Source organism: Oryzias latipes, chromosome 24 (assembly GCF_053564925.1).
Source record: "Oryzias latipes strain Hd-rR chromosome 24, Olatipes_Hd-rR_3.1".
NCBI classification, from domain to species: Eukaryota; Metazoa; Chordata; class Actinopteri; order Beloniformes; family Adrianichthyidae; genus Oryzias; species Oryzias latipes.
The window spans coordinates 3752633-3773865 of NC_136260.1; the positions used below are offsets into that span (position 1 = coordinate 3752633).

Consider the following 21233-nt stretch of genomic DNA (forward strand, 5'->3'; position numbering starts at 1 on the left):
CAAGTACTTTTCCTTACAGGTTATGCATAAATAACCTATTTTTATGTCGAGACTTGTGGACCACACCCTTGTTCCTTTAAACAACTGCAAGCTGTAAATTATACTCCCACCTGAAAGCACCTGCAGCTTATTGAAAAGAAGCTGCAATGCATTAACTGTGAATGCCTCAACTTTAGCAAATTGGGTGTCAAAAAACCCAAGGTGAGTTCACCTGAGGTTTCCAGAAGGTTCAATGTGATGTGAAGACTTCAAACAGCTGTTAACAGTCAGGTTAGCAGGGGCTCCTGACTGACCACAGCAGGTACTTTCATCCGCCAACCGACCTCTTCGTAACCTGGAGATGTGAGTCTGGATCCTGGTCCTGAAGGTGGAGCCCACAAGGAATGCTCTTCTGGACTGTTTTAAAGTTGATATTACATTTCAAAATGGGGCAGATTCTCTTGACTTCTGCCATGCTGGCAGGAGAAGCATCTGTCTTACCCATGCTCAGCACTTGCTGAACATTCTTCACATGTTTTCTTTTATTTAACAGCCCATAAACTTCAGCGCTGAGATTTTCACTGGGAATTTACTGCACAGAGGCCAGTTTTTAAAGTCAAACTAAGCAGAATCAAAAGCAGTATCATAAACATCTAGTTATTGCCAAAAGAATGGCCTATTTTAGAAAAATCATTATTCCAAACGCACAGATTTTAATAAATACACATCAATATCGTGACACACAGTTTCAGATTATTCTCTTTTTCTGGCCATTTTCACCAGGTTTGTTGCCTTGCTGTCTGCTTGTAAAGCTGTTTATCAATTATATGAAGAAAAGTAGAAAGTAAGTAACAAAGTGCAAAAATATGACTTACCTGAAGGATAGCAGACAGTTGTCACTTTTTCTTTTTTTGGACGTTCCAGCAAGGTCAGAGATTTTCACGTAAAAAACCCCACAGAACTTTATCCCAGATTCCCCAGACTGAATGCTCGGTTTCATAGTCCACGACAGCAAAAGACGATTGATTGTAGACGTTAGAATGGTCTGGAACGGCTGGAAAGCCTTGTTTTTTGTTCTGAGAGTGATTCAGGAATAAAAACTCAGATTTAAAATTGGATTCGGTCAAACCCCTTAGATGGCCCTAGTCCAGGCTTTAATACGGGATCAGATCATATGACCGTATCCCAGTTCATAGGAGCTTTACCTTTATATACTCTTTAGCGTGTTGGTTTTGGCTTTAGTGTCCCACATACTCGTCTCTACACTTTACAAATCTGTTTGTCCAGTTATTTCTTTATTTTTGTAAATGATCTGAACCAGATCTTTGGTAAAATATTTGACCCCCCGCCCACCCCCACCTACCCTTTTTGAGGCAAAGCCAGTGGAATGTCCCATGCAAGATTTAATCTTTCTCTGCAGCCCCAACAATAACTGCATATTTAGGCTCAGTTTAAAGCTGAGGACGTCTGAACTCTGGTGGTCTTAGAAAGAAAGCACAAAGCCAACTCAAACACAGCCTGAGCTGAAGGTTTTTGTTCTAAATCTTTGATAAGAGCCAAGGTAAAAGTAATTAAAAATTCCCTTCTTAAATGTGCATTCAGATTCCTACTTCTCATTTAAGAAAACTTCACACTTTAGAAGCTGTTTGTTCCCTATAAACCTAATTCTTTTTTAAAAAGTGTTCAAATATGATTTGATTTAGAATTTAAATGTTTCTAGTTCTCTTCAAATTATATATTTTATTTAGGATAACTTTTTAAAGTTAATGGAAATTGTAAAACATTACAGATTACTTCTTATTGTTTTTAAACGTAATCATTTACCTGTACGATAATGCTGTCTCAGAATTGTTATGTGTTTTAGACGCCTGAATTGCTGTTTTCTTATGTGATAAAGTGAAAACACAGGAAGCAAAACTAAAGGAGAAACTCCCAGCTTTAGTTAGTTTTATTCCTAAAAAAAATAATTTAAAAAAATTGTAGACTTTCTGCTCTGTGGGCTTCAGAAAGAGCATAACTAAAACTCATACGCAGCATCAACAGACAGAGTAAATTCCCACAATGCACCTCACCCACAAAATCCTCGCAGTAGTTGTGGTCATTATTGTTTTCACAAATTCAGTTCATGGCTGTTTGAGGATCAGTGTTCTAATGCACTCATCCATGATGACATCTGCTCTTTAAACGTGCAGAAACTGTTTCAACTTAAATCCACGTAGATGTTCGATCACATCAAGTGTTTTATAAGAGTTTTCCTACAAGAAACTGGTCTGTGTCTAAGCTGCTCTGACTGGTGCTTTCAGTGTCGCTTCAGACCTGCTCAAAGGATGACTGGGAGGATTTGGTAAGGGGTTCATAGTATAGTTTGGACCAGGACCAGAAGGGCGGTTCAGGTCAGAACATGGCTGGCAGCACTGCTCATGGTCAGCCTGGTTTTAACCTGTACGAGAAGTTCAGGAAGCAACAGAAATGAGTGCAGGCATGCAGCAGAGGTCATTCATCATGAAAAAGGAAGCAAAACTCTTTTCTAACTCTTAGATACATGGGAATTTAATGTAAAATTTCAGATACACATTTGGTGACAAAATGTGGTTGTAGTTCAACCAGTGATGCTTTTTTGTCATGCTGGAATATCCCTTTATGACAGGGAGTAGTTTTATAAGCCTTATTATGGCACAAACACATTTTAAAGTAAATTAAAAGTGTTTTTCTAACACTGTCCCATGTGTTAATTAATTACTTAAAGGTTCAGTTGTTCTTTTCCATTAAAATCCTCTAATGTTTAAAAGTGGAATCAAATCAAATCAAATCAAATCAAACTTTATTTATAAAGCACTTTTCATATAAAAATATAACACAAAGTGCTTTACATTAAAACAACAAAATATAAAAACAAGCAAGCATTAATAAATAAATAAATAAATAATAGGGCCCCCCTCCCCGTACCTAGCCCCCCACGCCTTTCACACCTCCCACTCTCTAACTGATGGAAAATGACAATGAAAAATAGGCTGTAAAACATATGCTGAGCACAAAAACATGATGCGGGAAACGCTAATAATTGGAACCTCCCCCCCTGTGAACAGCCGCATAGACGGCCAAATGCAACATCACAGGCGGGGACCGCTCCACCACAGCTAAGCGGTGATGCAGGTCCCCACCCAGAGCCGCAGCGGCTGAACAGCAGCCGTCCAAGAGGGAGAGGTTCCAGCTGAGGAAGCACCGGAAATAAAAATGAATTAAAAATTGAGAATCAAAAAGTAAACATATTGATAAAAACGATAAAACATTGAAATAAGGTAAATTAAAATAACACGTTAAAAATCAGGTTCAAGTTCATAAAACAAGATAAAATGGATAAAGAAATAAAATAAAAATAGAAAATACATATAGATAAATAACAATAAATAAATAAAAGTAGTAAAATAAATAAATAATAAATAAAAATTAGCTAAAAGCCAGGTTAAAAAGATGGGTCTTGAGCCTTTTCTTAAAAGTATCAATGCTCTCTGCGGCTCTCAGGCCCTCTGGCAGACTGTTCCATAAGCGGGGACCATAGTGCTGAAATGCAGCTTCTCCATAGGTTTTAGTTTTTACAGTTGGAATGGTTAACAGACCAGTGCCAGAGGATCTCAGGGTCCGCGAGGGTTCATATCTTACTAAAAGATCTGATAAATAAGAAGGCGCAAGACCGTTAAGACATTTAAAAACTGTTAAAAATATCTTAAAATCAATCCTGAAGCATATGGGGAGCCAATGCAGGGATTTTAAAATTGGGGTGATGTGAGCCCGCCTCCTGGTCTTTGTAAGAACTCGTGCAGCAGAGTTCTGGAGAAGCTGAAGGTTCCTAATATTTGTTTTTGGAAGACCAGCAAGCAGGGCGTTACAGTAATCAATTTTACTCATGATAAAAGCATGCATTAGCATCTCCATATTAGCAAGAGAGAGTAGTGGGCGGACTCTAGCCAGATTTTTGAGATGATAAAAACCAGTTTTAACCACCTGTTTTATATGGGGGATAAAAGTTAGCTTAGAGTCAAAAATAACACCCAGGTTTCTGACTGCTTCCGAATGACTTAAGGAAAGTTCCTGTAGCTTCAAAAACTGTTTCTCCCTCTTGGCTTCAGGACCAATAACTAAAATTTCAGTTTTTTCCTGGTTGAGCTGCAGAAAATTATTTGCCATCCATAATTTTACATCTAAAATACAGTTAAAAAGTGCTTCTATTGGTCTTGTGTCATCAGGAGACATAGCTATGTACAGCTGGGTATCATCAGCATAGCTATGAAAACTGATGTTGTGGCTTCTGATGACATTCCCCAGAGGAAGCATGTAAATGTTAAAAAGCAAGGGGCCCAGGATGGAACCTTGAGGCACACCACAATTAATTTCATGGACCCCAGAAAAATATGTGTCCATGCTTACCATAAAGCTTCTCTCCATGAGATACGACTCGAACCACTTGAGAACAGTCCCTGAAAGGCCAAGACTTTTAAGTCTGTTTACAAGGATCAGGTGATCAACAGTATCAAAAGCTGCACTTAGATCTAACAGAACTAGTACTGAGATCTGACCTGAATCCAAGGCACACCTGAGATCATTAACAATTTTTAACAAGGCCGTCTCTGTGCTGTGGTTCGTCCTAAAGCCAGACTGGTTTATCTCAAAAATGTTGTTTTGTAAGAGAAACTCGTTTAGCTGAATAAAAACAAGTTTTTCTAAAACCTTACTTAAAAATGGCAAGTTGGACACAGGTCTGTAGTTATTAAAAACTGAAGGGTCTAAATTAGTTTTCTTGAGTAATGGTTTCACCACTGCCGTTTTAAAGGCAGCAGGAAAAATACCCGTCTGTAGAGAGGAGTTAATGATATTTAAAATCTCACTCTCAAAAGACCCATAAAATGATTTAAAAAGTGATGTAGGGATGGGGTCTAAAGAACAAGTTGTTGGATTAACTTGGGAGAAAACTCGACCAAGTGTTGCAGCTTCAACCAGGTCAAAACTGTCCAGTGCTTCCTCAGGTAAAATCAAGCCATCATAACCAATAGAGAGGCTTTTCTGTTCTTTTATGATGTTCATTCTGACAGAATCAATCTTGCTCCCGAAGTGGTCTGCAAAGTCCTCACACAATGAGGCCGAGGCTGGCATTGGGTTTTTGTTCACATTTGAGTTGATTAAAGATTCAATTGTGGTGAAAAGGACTCTGGGATTATTTTTATTTACGGAAATGATGTTCGCAAAATATGAATTTCTGGTCTGTTTTACGGTTTGATTATATAGTTTTAGTTGGTTTTGGTATAATTGATAGTTTATTTCAAGTTTGTGTTTTCTCCAAAGTCTTTCGGCAGATCTACAACATCTCTTCAATTGTTTAATTTCCTCAGTTCTCCAAGGGGGTGTGGGTTTGATTCTTATCTTCTTAGATGTTAGTGGAGCAACTGAGTTGAGACTGGATTTTAATTTACTGTTAAAACTTTCAACAAGTAGATCACAGGGGGCCGGTAAGACAGGTGGAGAGTTGGAGCGAACAGATGTAATAAATTTTTCGACCACTTCAGGAGTCAAGTAGCGTTTCTTCACCGTTCTCACAGAGGTCTCTTGCTTTATAAAACCAGTGATGTTAAAAAGCACACAGTAATGGTCAGATACAGCCAGATCCACAACAGCGGACACACTAGTAGGTAAACCATGACTGATGACGAGGTCAAGAGTGTGCCCCCTGTTGTGAGTCGGCTGCATGACGTGTTGTTTAAAATCAAGAGAGGAGAGCAAGTCCAAGAACTGAGTGGTGCAATAATCCAACTTCCCGTCTATATGCAGGTTAAAATCACCAGTTATTAAAATCATGTTAAAAGAAGTGTGGACAGATGCTAAAAACTCTGAAAACTCCTCAATAAAAACAGAGCTTGGTTTGGGTGGTCTGTATACTGTGATGCATAAAACTGGAGGGCTGTTAAAAACAAAGGCATGATGTTCAAAGCTGGGGTACTCATCCAATGTAATCTGCTTTACTGCAAAGGAGTTGGACTTTATAGATGCAGTACCCCCACCCTTTTTGCCCTCCCTGGTTGAAAAAACAAAGCTAAAATTGGGTGGAGAGGCCTCTGTGAGAACAGTAGATGCATCCGTGCTCAGCCATGTTTCAGTTAAAAAGAGTCCATCAATTTTATAATCATGGATAAAATCATTTATGATAAATGTTTTGTTGGACAACGATCGAATATTCAAAAGTGCCATGTTAAAAGAGGGGGGAGTGTTTGTGGAAGCTGCTTCCTCAGGTTTTGGTGATTCCTTTAGTGGACGAAGCCAGTTAGTGTTTGCTTTTCTCCCAGCACGTCCCCTCATGGAATACCTGTCTGTAATAATGGTCTTAATGGGATAGACTGGGGGGGGTGTAGGTGGTGGCAAGGAAGCACTGTCAATCGAAGCAGTTTTTTGGGGAATGTGGGGAGGTGATACCAAATCCAGTCAGTCACTTCCACACAGTGATGTCTGCACGGATGAGGAGGAGGTTTGGACTGGTGGGGGCATGATGGGGGCTGGTGATGTCTGGACAGAGTATCGGATGTTTGCAGCTAAAACATTGCTGCCCAGTGGACTGGGGTGAATCCCATCAGTTTTATAAAATGAGGTTCTGTTCCAGAACAGGTTAAAATTGTCAATAAAAACAAACCTATTCAGGCTGGAAGCAGACTGGAGCCAGGAGCTCAGACTCAGCAGCCTGCTGAAGCGGCCCTGGCCGCGGGAGAGGGAGGGGAGGGGTCCCGAGATAAAAACAGTCAATGGACAAGAGTTTAAAAAATTAAAAAGTCTGATGAACGCCTTTTTAGTCGTTTCAGACTCTCGATAAGATGTGTCATTAAAACCAACATGTAAAATCAGCCTCCTGATTGTGGAAGGGAAAGATCTCAGCAGGTCTGGGAGTTTCTCCAGAATATCCAGAACTGTGGCTCCCGGAAAACAATGTGTGACCGCGTTAAAGAAGCGGACCCTCCGTATAATGGAGTCCCCGATGATCGCCGTTGTCGGGGCAAACAGTGGAGGAGGACACGCGGGCGCATGTGCAGAGCCGACAGGTACCTGCGTGACGACAGCGGCAGCGGCGGCCTCACCTTGCGGCCGGTGGTCCATCTGCGGCGGCGAGGCCCGAGCCTTGCTGGAATGGAAGCGGACAGCTTCCTTCAGGATCCGACGGCGGGAGGAAGAAGCTGGAGCCCGCGAGGACGCGGGGAGATCCAGACGCTCGTCTGATCCTGATGGGGCCTTAGCGGTGATCCTCGAGCCCCGGTCCGGGTTGCTGCACGCCGCGATGCGTCCGTCTTCCTTCGGGATCTCCGTGGCGTCTCTCTGGAGAGCGGGGAAATCCATGGTGGAGCCCAGGTCTGGTGGAGTCTGTGCCGCTGTGACCGCTGCGGAAGGAGCGGGAGAATCCGCAGCCAGTCCGGAGAAGCGGTTTGAGAGACTCAGGACAGGAGGCTTCCGGGTCTCATCAGATCTCATTCTGGACCTTCGGACAACCACTTCTTCATCCAGGGATCTTTGCCTGGGTGTTGAAGATGAAGAAGGGTGTGCACAGGTGGACGGGTCCCATGGAGCTGTGTCCTGGAGTGCGGCGCTAAGTGAGGTTAGCCGCTTAGACTGGGCGAAGGAGACATCCATGAACTTGGACAGGAGAGCGTCCTTCATTTCCAGCTCAGCTTTTAGACGACGGATGTCTTCCTTGAGGTCAGTAATGATTCCAGTGGTTATACGCAGAGATTGTGAGTCCAGATCATTGGTTGGATTTGTTTTTTTACCCGAGTTCTGGTCTGGACTCACCACTGGTGTTACTCCGTCCGCCATTTTTCCCAGTCTCAGTAATATCCCAGAGACAAGAGACAGGCCACTACAAGAAGATCTAAGTCAAACTCAAGGCCTTGAGGGCCGTCCTCCTGCTGATTTTCCCAAGAAGGTCAAGAAGATGTTTAAGGATCAGCAAGACACCAAAAGTTCAACTTATTGTCTGTTTATAATTAAAATTAAAAGTTATTATTATTGGATTTGAGAAAAAAACCTTTGTTTTCTCAGATGCGGATGTCCTGCTGGTGAAAGCTTAAGTAAAGTTTGTAACTTGATGGTTGTAGGCTGTGGAGTTGGATCTGCTTCTGCACTAGATCTCTGCCCTACCAAGCTGTTGTGATGATTCAGTGTCATTTGTCTCTGCAGTGAACGACGTGGAGGACAGTGAGGGGCTGCCATCGCTGGACAAACCCGGCTGGTACTCTCAGGGCAACTGGCCACACCTCCACAAGCTGCTCAAGACCATGACCGGGAAACCAGAGCCCAAGGTATGCCCGACCTCTGCTTTGAAGGCTTTCTGCAGCTGGCTTTCATGTTGACTCCAGCTTCAGATTTTGGCAGAGACTGAAAGAAATGGGGTCTGTGATGGACGTGCTCAGGGAGATTTAGACTGGTGTGTTGGAGAGGAAGAACACAACTCTTGCCATGCATGAGTACCGGGCAGCAGCACTTACACATCAGGCACTAAGCAGCTCTTAAAAAAATCAGAACCTCTTAAAAAGAACTGATTGCTTCTTTATTAGCTTTTGCAGCTGTTTTCTGCACTTTAATAATTGCCTGATCTCATAGTTGACATAGTTAACTTCATGAATTGGTCTCTTACCACGTAGAATACGTCCAAGATTGAATCGTTTCTGCCAATATCATGCGTGCAAACCAATTATTTGTAAATATTTGGATTTACGTGAACAAAACACTATTTTCTTCCATGGTATCTTTGGAGTGGACACGAGTTCCCCATATTGTTGGGGTTCTATTAAATTTTAGCCGTTAATGTTGTGGTTTATTCTGACACAAATTAGTCCAACTTTCATTAGTTTTTTTTTGTTGAGCTTTCATTTGCAGTCAAACTATCCCACATCATGATTCTGCTACCACACCAGGTTCTCTGGCCAAGCTGAGATTCAAATTAAGTTACCATTTAAGAAGTAAAACGTTGCTGGTGTAAAACTCTGACAAATGTACTTGGATAAAAATCCTGGGGCTAGCAAAGACGGCCATAAAGACGATGGAGGGTGAGAGAGGAAGAAGTCATTTAAATACTGTAAATTATCTTTGAACAGAGAGTTGAGAGGTTTGGCTCTGTGACGGAGCAAAAGCCTGCAGTACAGGGGGGAAACCACAGAAACTGCTGTAACTTGTCAGGTACAGGCAGTTTGAGTCCGTCATCACCCTCCTCCTCCACCACCATCTCCTCCTCCCACCGGCTCCTGAATGCCCCTTCTGTCTGTTCCACCGCCCCATGATGGAAGCTCTCGTGGAATCCAGTGTCAGCCTGCACTTAGAGCTTCTTTGAACAAACCTCCTGGGAGACTCGCTGCTCTCCACTTTCACTAACCAGACAGGGTGGGATGCTGGTGTTCTGAATGCTGGGGTTCAGGCTAAACTACAGTTTCTGAGCTTAGTGATGAAAACAGTGAGGGTCATGGCTGAGGTGAAGGGGCGCGTTCACACAAATCCACAGTCCAACTACCCTCGCTTAAACCTTCTGAACTGTATCAGAAAGTCAAGGCTTGTTTTGGAAGCTGGTCTCAGCTGAAGATTTTTTGCTATCCAAACACAGCAGAAGCTTTGTAGAGTCCTGGACTAACAAGAAGTTGGCGTAGTTTTTGCCAAGCTCAACTACCCTGTTAGCCTTCTCTGTGAGAAATCTCAGGGTTTTGTTTTTGCTGTCCAATATTTGAAGATTGCATCAAGCATTGAGTCATTTTTTACGTTTGATCAGCATGATTTCCAGTGGAAAATAAGCTGCGTTCACTCTGAACACGGTTTGCACATCAGGGGTCAGAGAATAGTTTGGTCCTTGTGGCACATCAAGAGTTCAAATATCTTAACTTTGGCAAAGAAGACACATCACGTCGACCAATTAGGGACTCAACTTTGGCACGTGCAGATGACCCGATCAGTGGGTGGAGTCCAGAACAAACATGGAGGAGAATCTGATCGTTCTCGTCCTGGACTTTGAAATTTTTTGAACTTTTTTTCCTTTTTTCCACTGAGACAACAATAAATGATTGTTTAATTTTATTATTCTTTTCTTTTTTCCCCCTCGGACTAATATGGGATAGCAAGTCATCAAACTCGCTCACAGAGAGACAGAAGTACTGCTGAAAGTGCAGACGGTGAAGCTCCCCGTACTGGAAGAGTCTCTGAATGATCTCAGACATGGAGACTTAACTAATGGCGTATGGTAAATGGCGTATACTTATATAGCGCCTTTCTTCCTACAAGGACAAAGCGCTTTACAGTCACAGACCCATTCACCCAGTCACACACACATTCACACACTGGTGGCGGCTCCGCTGCCAAACACAGGCGCCCGCCTACCACCAGAGGCAAGGTGGGGTTCAGTGTCTTGCCCAAGGACACTTCGACTCATGGGCGTGCAAGGCGGGAATCGAACCTGCAATCTTAGGATCATGGGTTGACCGCCCTACCGCTGCACCACGGCCGCCCGTGGTGTACCAATGATTTTGTAGAGTTCTTCAAAATAAATAAACCTGATCTGTAAACGTCATCTATGTCTTTTATGCATTGTTAATTATGGATTCAGTCAATGCTTCCATGTAGCTCCTCCTACATGAGTCCAGAGCATCATGTTTTTGAACGCGTTTTTGGAAAAAACGTCAAGAAGGGAATTTTACACACGTTGAATGGGAAGCGTCTGATGCAAATTTAATGTGTGAATCGCGTTGGGAATGAAGGTTTCATTAGGGATGTGCCGCACCAGCCCACTTCAGGACAGACCCCCAGTCTCATGGATGGACAGGAAGGAAAGTGGCTGCGTCGTCATGTGCCACAAAGTGCAGTTCTGAGTTCTGACTAACCTAATCATTTTTTTCCACATTTTCTACACATTTTGATAACATGTTTGTGACATAAAAGCACCTTAAGACTACAAGCAGCAGCTTTAAGAGGAAACTGTTTCTGCACAAACATGCATAGCTTAGCTTTGGCAAATTGAGTCTCTATTATGTGATGTATCACTTTATCATCACTTTCTGTGACTCTGGCTGTTTTTTTTCTTCATTTTTCATATGATTTCTTTAAGTGCATTCAACTCCAAAACTTAAGTTTCTAGATAAGACATGAAACTATGTGGCTCTGTATGCAAGGCTCTTTTGAAAGTATTTACTGGCCATGTCTCTCTTTTTGTGATTGGTTGTTTTTGTGTTGGAATCCAAGGCCTCCATAAATATTTATCACAACAGTTCCATGACCTGACCTGTTTCACTTCTGGAAAAGTCTGCAGGAAATGTGAAGCGGTCTGTCCGAGGCCTGGGTTTGCCCGTCAGTCTGTTGACATGTGGAAGGGCCAGGCAGAGGCTAACAGAGCCTTGAGAAGGACCATGCAGCTACTGCAAGGCCATCCACCCTCTCTCTGGCTCGCTGATTGGTCCCTATTTACAACTCCCTTAAGATATCTGGGCTTCAAAAGTCACATTTGGTCCTATTCTTGCCTCATATTGCAGAATTTTTAAGGCAGTATTTTTTCTTATTCAAAAAAACACACAGCTTTTCTGGAGTTGAGGGTCTGGTCTGTTTTTGAGTTACCTGTAAGTTAACATCCTGTTTCTTTAGAGATCAGGTTCTATAAATCTCTTCTGCTAAGGAAGCATCTGAAATGAATGAGAGACTTCTCAGAGATCCTTTTTCTCCCCGTCTCTGAAATCTTCTTTTCTGCAGATGTTTCTTTAACAGGGAGATCATCTATTAAAGCTGCAGGACAGTTGATGGACAGTAGAAATTTAGTCTCAGAGCATTTTCCATTAAAGTCTAGTATAAATGAGTATTGTGTAGTTTAATTAACCCCTCTGAAACCCCTCACAGGTGATGTTGCTTTAAGACAGATGCACTAAAAAGCTTTTTTGTTTATCTTCAATCAGAGCCAAAAACATGTGGCTTATTCATAATTATATCTTACTGCTATAATTAAACTGATTTAACTTGGTTTTCTTCTTCTAATTAACCACCTTACTCCTTGTTTAAACATGTTGTGCAAACTTTAAAAGGCCTCAGAGACTTTTGGAGTATGAGCTCCTGATTGTCAGTTATGGAATGCAGCTGATCTGGACTTGCTCCTGCTTGTTTTTTTCCACATGTGTAGTAGTTTTGTGGTTGTTGAGGAGATGAGGAGCAGACTTCTGTGGTGGCCGAAGCTCAGCAGAGCTGCTTTTCATTCATTTCCCTGCTTTCCCTGCAGGTGGCGTACTTTGGGGACAGCATAAGGTCAGACATGTTTCCTGCAAGGACCTTTGCCGATTGGGAGACGGTGATGATCGTGGAAGAAATGGAGGGGGAGGGGGTCCCAAAAAGTGAAGCCACAATGGCCAACGAGGCTCAAGCGGAGCCACTGGAGAAAAGGGGAAAGTTTGAGGTAAGTTCAAGGAGGCAGCTGTTTCTGTTTAGCTGCCCCACCTCCAACCAACCCTCAAGCCCCCGGGCCCGGCCCGCTGCCAACACATGCCCTGAGTTCTGGTAGATACCTCCTCTCCCAAACAGTTCATCAGAGTTAACATCTGTTTCCAAACCTGTGTCCTAAATGTACTCTGGCTGGTGAAAAATCAAATGTTGACATTTTGGGTCATTTGTGAGTCCGTCTGTGTTTGGTCTAATGAAAGCAGGCACAGTTACACCGAGACGGGATGAGGGATGGTCTGTTGCACCACATGACGGCAGCTTTTCTCCAGAACACAGCAGCAAACAGGAAAGCGAGTGACGTGCAGGAGGCTTGGCCCTTACAGAAGAGCGCTCCGAGCAGCAGGATGTTCGCTTCAAAAAGTCTGCGGTCAGCACATCTTGTGGCTCGCAAATTCAGGACTGCACTTCCTCTTTCCCCAAGCAGAGCATGGATGGCGTCCTGTGCTTTTGTTCACTGGTGTTTGCAATATTTAAAAAGCAACTAAACAAACAACTGTTCTGCTGCAAAAAGGATATTTATGTTTTGTGTTCCTAACAATTGGTAACAAATTCGAACCTTTAAATTAGACATTTTAAAACAATTTATTCTAATATTGTTGACATGTTATTGATAAAAGCAAGTAAGAGCTGCAGCATTCTGGACCAGTTGTAGATGTGAGAGGGATGACTGGTTGACTCCAAAATACAGAGAGTTACAGTAATCCAGCAGAGATGTAATGAAAGCAGGGATCTCTTAAAATGATCAACCCTGGGAGAATTTCAGGCAGGCAACTTGAGCTGTGTGTTTACATGGTTACTCCTCCCTGCGGGCGGTTCAGTCTAATCAACTCACCTGTTCAGCGTCCTACTTAAGTTCCAGGTGCGGTCCAATCCTCTTCTTCCATTTCCGCGAGCTCTGCGTTCATCACCCCACCCTCCTCCCCGGCTTCCACCTGTGAGCTCCATTAGGGGTAGTTATTACCCAAAGTTTTCTATGGAGATCTTTGTTTTAGTTTTTTTTTTAAAGCTTTATTTGATAGGGACAGTGCATATTAATGAACATCTATCAAACAATGATAGGCGTAAACATACTGGATTTTAGCAATGATGCCAATTTGCATCCATAGTCCCTAGGCAGGAAACATAAAACAGGACAAAACAAAAGACAGAGTCACAGATACAATAAGAACACAAAAAGGTGGTACATTATGAGAGTTAAAAGTCAGAGGCTACAGGACTGGTTTGCCTTCAGCCACTGCTTGAGCTGTGTTTTGAAGGTCTGTAATGTTTGACACTCCCTTATGTACAGTGGAAGACTGTTCTAGAGTTTACTGGCCTTTACAGAAAGAGCGTTTTGTCCAAAGTATCTGTATCTCTATCTGAACGGAGCCTTATGCCAAACTAAAAGAAATATGGAAATAAATCTTCTTAACTGCATGAGTTGTCTGACTGAAATGACATTTGGGTAAAAATCGTTTCACCTTCAACAGCTGCTTCAAATCAGAGAAGCTGGATTTTGCCACTGAGCTCATTTGACAGTCAAGTTTAAAATCGCTGTGCATTTTAGAACCCAGATTTGACACAGATTGTTTTCAATGGGGAGCCAAGGAAACCAACTCCACTGAGGAAGGGTCAGAGGGGCTGCTTAGACCAAACACCATCACTTCCATTTTTTGTCAGTAAAGCTTAAAAAGCTTAGGGTCATCCAGTATTTAATGTCTTGTATACAAGACGGTAGTGGTGTAATGGAGCCACCTTTCATTATTGGTGAATGGATCTGACTATTGTCAACACAGCAATGAAAGGAAACTCTGTGCTTTCTCAGGATGGAACCTAGAGGAAGGAGGTACAAGAGAATAAAAGTGGTCCTAAAATAGATCCTTGTGGAACCCCAAAGAACACTGGAGCAGTTAAAGAATAATTAACTCAAAACCTGAAAACAACAGATACAGGAAAACTTCATTGAAGCACCAATCCCCACAGTTTTATGGATCTTCTTGTTCACCATCTTCATGTGGACAACTCTTAAGAAGTTGTTTCTAATTATTTTTATGGCTCCAGTGTTGGGTAACTCCTCCAAACAGACAAATCTTTACAGTGCAACTCTTCATGCTAATTAGTCTGATGCCAGGGAATGCCCTGAAGATTTGCCGGCAAATGATTCACGAGGGGAGGAATTCTGAGGGGAAATGATGTGTTAAAGTTGTAAAAATACTTTTGGTTTCAGTTCCATCTTCTTTTCCCCACTTCCTTTCACCAGAGCTGCTTGTCTAAAGATGGGCCTCCTCACAGAGTTCAGTATCTGACTATGCATGAACTTTGCAGGAGCAAGGCATGAAGTCACCCTCAGCCGTGTCCAACCAGTGGGGGTCTTACTTTGTTGACACGCAGAAAAGTGATGGAGAAGATGAAGATGCCCAGAAGCTAACCTGGTGCTGCCACTGCATTCACAAATACAGCACCATGGCCATTCCCAGTGTGGAGCACATAGCAGGTTAGTGACGGGAGACCTGAGGTGGATCTGACCATCAAAGCAAAGAGTGGAAATTAAATTAGACAGTACAAATTTGGTGTATCTGCCATCAGAGTGGCATTCACTCATGAAGATTACGCAACTGAAACTTAAACCAAAAAAAGATTTTATGTGTTTTTTTTTCTCTCTGTCCTGCACAACACGTGTGGCAACTAAACGGGTGCTTTATCGCAGATTGATGTTAAACACGCAGCAGTTGGAGAGAAACTCTCATAAAGCCCCGCTTCAAACAATCGGCCTCATTCTGCATCACAGAAACATGAGTGAAAATCAAAAACAGCAATTGTGTCAAACACAGATGTGGAGTCGCTCTAATGATTAGTTTCAACCATGCAGCTCTGACCTGCAGAGCCTTCAGGGTACAAGCCGTGGGACTCTCCTGCAACATGCAAAGTATGATCTGAAGCAGGTCATCTACACTGAACTATAATGTTTTCATCATTTTTTGCTGTCATCACATGTGTGAGGTCCACTGTGAGGCACTGGTCGTTTTTATGTTATAGTAAGATAAACCTACCATGTCTCAATCCAAAGGGGATTTTCCAATATGGAATACAGATCTTTTTTATTTTTAAATAAGTTTTAATGGTGAGAGTCAGTTTAATAAACAACTTGCCTCAGACAGATGGCTCTGGTTTTTCTCTTAAGAATATAATTGTATTCATTGATTAATGGTTGTACTAGGAGGTTTTTAATGTTTCCACCTTATTTTTTTTTATCAAAACAGAGATTCTAAACTGATTTAAGATCACAGGATTTTACTTTTGAATAAAATCATCTTTTATTGTTTTATATTTCACGTGAGTGATAGCAATAAATCTCCATCACAAACACCATCAAACCTATAAAATCAAGTTTCTACAATTTACTTAGTGCTGGATGTCTTCAGAATCCTTTACAGACTTTTTTTTATACAGTCTACTGATTGTAATGTTTTCTGTACACCTGGCCTCTCTTATCCAACGTCCATTCTTCAGACAAGGATTTGAATCCTTCCTTTTTTTTTTAAAGTGCTCAGAAGAATCTCCCCAAACAATGGGGGGGGGGGGGGGGGGCTGTTTCCCACATGCTTTTGGAGAAAGCTTTCAAAGAGCGGGAAATTGGGGTTTGTTTACAGCCATTACATGCAAGATCCAAGCCGATCTCTTCATCATCCAGTAATGCGGACGGTGCACAACCTTGACCTCAATAATAACACGTCTCATCAAGGATTAAAGAATGTTCTGGTTTGCTTTCAGCCAGACTGAGTCTGACATGAATTTCCCCAGATTGTTTATCTTTTTGTGTGGAAGGATCTGAACTGGTCTCATGGACAGAGATGTGCTTAGATCCAAATTTGTCCTAGTTGTTGTTTTTTTTTATGTTTTTGGTCATGTTTACTCGTTATGTTTATCATAAAATAACTTACACTCTGCTGTTTTTCTTCTGTTGAATTTTTTGCTGTCTAGATCTTCCTCTGGATTACAAATTCCCCAGGTTTTCCCCGGACAAGCCCTACACCACCGGCTACTACCCCAGACCTCCAGATTCTGTGCTGAAGAGGTGCAAGAATGTGTCCTAAGAAAAGGCAAAAAATGAAGAAAGTCCTCCCAACCCTTTCTGCTTCAGGAGAGGAAGGTGCCTCCATATTTTTGCCTGTAGTTTTTTCTTTTCCAGGTGACCCCAGCCATCATCTGTGGAGCACAGGAAGCATGCGTTCAGAGAAACCATGTGAATGTAAGCCACATAAATGTAATGGAAGTGTCCCATACTGCAGTGTGCCGTACTGGTGTGTGTGCTGCATTCAGTAGTGGTATACTCTTCACTTGGACTTTGTGTATGTGGTCATCTGTCATTTTGAATCCTTCAAACTCTGAAATGAAGCGATTTACCTAAAGTGATTACCTCAAGGGCGGAAACAAGTAAAGCCAGTCAAGCCGTTCCTCAGTGTATTTCTCTACAACACTCTTACTGTGAAGATTTGTCATTTCTCTTTGGTTCCCTCGTACTTTCTTATAACTCTCTGCTGGTAAGCCCTCGTCACGTTTGTGGATCTTCGCTGTTGCTAAAAATTTAGCACAATATTGTCTTTTGTGTTGGGTGTTCCAGAAAACTTTGGGAAATTTGTATTAATAACAAGAAGAAGAATGAAGACTATGCTAGCTGTTCTCTGTGTTACTTCTGATGCAGCTGTGTCACGTGTTCTGTGAGGGATTCTTTAAACCCCTGTGCTTCATCCATGCTGTAACCGGCTTGTGAATGGTCCCTTGGTCGCTTGGCGTTGAGCAGTCGTGCCATCACTTGTGGAGAAATCTCCATTTATGGAGGTTGTCTTTTTGCTGTCAACACAGGTTCAAGTCAGGTTCCATCTCAGTACGTAGTAGGAGAATTTCATCAGACTCAGTGCCACAAAACTGACTGAAATGTTACAGCAACTGAGACAAACAGCTCCTAAAGAGACTGATAAAGGTATCTGAAAATGGCTTAGGAGACATCACAAACATAGAAGGATTGTAGAGTGTCCTGTTTTGGGAAGAAATGTGTTTGGAAAAGAAATTCCCATAGATGGATTGCTGAAGTCCTTTTTGGACTAAAGAAGATTAGAACTTACAGCTTTGTTTTTGCATAAAAAATCATAACGAAAGTTGCTCATTTAGAACTGAATTGGAGAGTAACAAGAGAAATCTACTGGTCTGAAAAACGGAAAATAGGGGCTTTAGTAGGAAAGGTAGCATAAAAAAAACACTTGGATCCTTTAGTGAAAATGGAAGCGTGGGATTTTTTCCCCCATTATAAAGTTTACGATAGCAGTATTGTGATCTGCGACTACTTTGGTTGGTCAGGTACAGTAAATGTTGCTAATTTTGTGAATTTGTTTGCACCAGCTGATAATTATTTGACATTCGTGGGAAGATGCAAGAGCAGGATTAGTTAGCATTTTCAGCAAAAAAGCATTGGCAGGCATCATCTGACAGACAACAGCTGTTAGCGTTTGAATTTTTGGTTCCAGAAACTGATCTTCTGGGTGGTTGCTGTCCTGCAGTGATGGTCAATCTGCTCCATTTCAATAGCCGGTGTGATACACAGTACAGAGTGCAACATAACTGTCCGATTTTGTCTTTGTTCTCAGCTGCTTCCACATCACATCTGTCCCTTTACAAACCTCAAAGAAGTGATTCAACATTCTTCTTTCAGTGAATCGTAGATTGAAATATTCCTACAGAATGACCAGCATCTCTCATGTACCTTGACAGGAAGCAGTGCAGGTGGGATCGGACATACAAAGTCAACAGTGGTTTGTGCTGTGTGTGGTTTGTGTATGCATACAGTTGTGATGATTGTACTCTTCTTTTGTCATCTGACCTGTAACTTTTGCACATTTGCCTTATGTTGGAATCATCTGTGGTCTTTAAGATCTCAAAAACAGGGAAGCTTTGGTTCTGTGTTCAGTGATGAGGAACTGTCAAAGAAATAAAAAGTTTTATGATTTTTCTTACATAACATTTTTCTGGTCTTAAGTTTTGTTTAAACCTTGAACTTCAAGTGCTTCACATTTGGAAACCCTCAGCACAGGCATGTGTTCTTCATGTAGAGCTAATGAATGCTGCAAAACAAACAAACAATGGCTTCTGTCATCTTCTCAGTTCTGTGCAGATTCTTTAATCATCAAACTATAGAGTGCTGAAGTCAACCATCGCTTTACGACAAACGAGCATTATTGTAGGCTGTATTTGTTCAGAGAAGTTAAGATTTCTGAGGTTTCCTGTTTGAAATGTTGAAAATTTCTCCATCAGCCAGACAAACGATGTCAGCAGCTAGAAAATCTCAGACCTCTACATTAGTTTTGATCTAAATAAACCGGACAATAAAACGAGTTTGGCTTTTTATCTGGGACTTTATCTCATTGTGCTAAACACGGCATGAAAGATATTTAACCGTGGAGTTTGTGACACTTTTCTTCGTCAACTGTGATTTTTTTTTTGTGTGTGTGTGTTTTGGTTGATGAAGTTTAAAAACAGATTAAATGTTCTATTATTCAATCATAATTTTCAATGTCTGTAAACAAACGTTTATGATAAATGATGTAAGTTATTAGCTCAAATGCTGCCTGACCTGCAATAATAAGCTGATTAGCTGTATGCTTTGGGTGAACTGAGCCAAAATGCAGCCTCTGGACAGCTGGTCCATTTTGACCCAGTTTAGTCAAATATTTGACATGAAGGAGATCTGAGGTAAAACAGACACGAAAAGCAGCTTATCTACTGTGCAAATGAAGCTTTTTCATGACCATCAACACACAAGCCAATTAAAAGAGGAGAAATGAAACTAGGAAGGATATGTACTATTTAAAGTCTAAAGTTCTAAAATGACTGCAGGTCTGCGTTGAGCTGTTAATTATTTTGCTTGTTTAACCAAATCAAACATTACTTTTATTTCAATGTCCCAAATGGGGCATCAGGAATGAAGACTGAGGATGAAGAAGGATCCTGGAGAAAAAGATGTATCAAAACATCTGAACATTTTTGAATATAAAATATTGAGTATTTTTTCGAGTTAAAGTTTGTTTTTTCTGTTGCTATGTAATGGGTTTACAAGTAAACTGATCTGAAAACACTTCTTGGAGAAGGTGTACCTTTGTAGCAAGTAGGCAGAGAAGAACTTTTGAGATGTTCATAGAAAACACACAAACAGTTATCCTCATTTCAGAGGATAACTGTTTTCACTTAAGTCTCCATTGTTTCTGGATAAGTCAAAAAAAGATCATTTCACTTCCTCCAGTTTGCCCTCGAGGTTGTTTGTTACTTAACAAGATCTGTCCATGGAAGTTCTTTTTTTTATATCGCTGGTACTGTTGTTTGTGTGGAAACATGAAATAAAGGATGGCTTTCCTTTTAACTCCAAGGAAAAAGTAGTTATTTACTGTAAGTGTACTGCAAGGATACTTACTCTATGCTAAGAATGTTGGGGTGTATTCAGACTGAACACATTTGGTTTGCTTAAAGTGAATCAGAATTTGTTTCCACCAATAATCCGTAACAGAATTTCAGTCTGAATACACCCAGGCTGACCCAGGTCCAGGACCAGGTACTGCTCTCAAACCCATCTTTCAAGATCATCTCGGTTCATTTCCAATAAGACTGAGATCCAGTTCACTCCAAGTTTCCTCAGGTAGTAAGCTAGTAACCATGACGATAAGACATAGCGCTCATTCAAATTTTGCCGGATAAATGCTGGCTCATTAAAACAACTGTTAACATGACACATCATTTCTCACTGTTGTCCCAACACTTATCAGCGTACTTTCATTCCCGTCGTCTCCTCAGTAATCGCCTTGCAGCAGGCCTCTGCTGTACCAAAGTGTTGCACCTGTACTTTACATTAATACACAGAGATCTTTTGTCATGTTTTTTTTTTTTTTTTTTTTTACAAGCTTTAGTTCGAAACAGAAATGTCTGAATACAGACCACAGACAGTATCACTGTTATGTATAAACTGATCAATTAGAAACCTCAGAAAAATCATGTGGTACCCGCTGGCCTCCACCTCCAACGTTTGATTGACAGATTCTCCTGAGCCGCTTTCAATGAAAAGGATGTGGACTTCGAACAAGCTCACTCCTCATTTGTTGACAGTAGTTGCCCTAGAAACAATTGACTCAGACGGACTTTGGGTCCAAATGGTGGCGCCCGTAATGCGGAAAAATAGTCACTGAATTGGCTTCATTTCGCTGGATCTGGTGGTAAGAAATCTTGAATGGGTGATGTCACACCCGCTTCGTCCATCTTTATTCACAGTCTATGACACAGACCAAGCGCAACAGACTTTTCCAGTCTGAATACACCCTAAAAGTTAGGCAGTATACTTGAATTTGACTTTTATTTATTTGTTAACCTTAAAATGTTCCGAATTAGTCTGAAGAAGTAGTCAGTTAGTGTACCTCCTACCTGGACAGTACATGGTCTATCTATAGTATACTTGTTATACTTACAGTCAAATATACTTAATAAAAAAAATATCAAGTGTACTACTTTTTGCTAAGGGAAAACAACTATTTAAAAGACAAAGTTCTATACATTAGCTCAATCTTCGTGAAACGTTTGTACATTTCCTTATGGATCTTTTCTTTTCTTTATGGATCAGTTTATGTACATTTTTGCAGATGTTTTTAACATTCCGTGACTGCAGACAGCAAAGGTTGGATGACGGGCTGTAGATGTCATCTTGGATGAGAAGTCCAGAATCCTGCACTAAACAGGACGCATACAGTGGTGCAGCAGTGTGG

At 41.4% G+C, this 21233-nt stretch overlaps 1 protein-coding gene across 2 annotated transcripts in view; it reads left to right on the forward strand.

The window, feature by feature from the left end:
• Positions 1-18824, forward strand: part of nt5dc1 (5'-nucleotidase domain containing 1) — a 97389-nt gene extending 78565 nt beyond the window's left edge. For both annotated transcript variants that reach the window (XM_023953122.2, XM_023953123.2), the window contains exons 9-12: positions 8185-8306; positions 12242-12415; positions 14764-14932; positions 16420-18824. In XM_023953122.2, coding sequence (XP_023808890.1) covers positions 8185-8306; positions 12242-12415; positions 14764-14932; positions 16420-16532 — 578 coding nt within the window. In that variant the 3' untranslated portion in view covers positions 16533-18824. The remainder of the gene's footprint in view (positions 1-8184; positions 8307-12241; positions 12416-14763; positions 14933-16419) is intronic.
• Positions 18825-21233: the final 2409 nt, after the last annotated feature.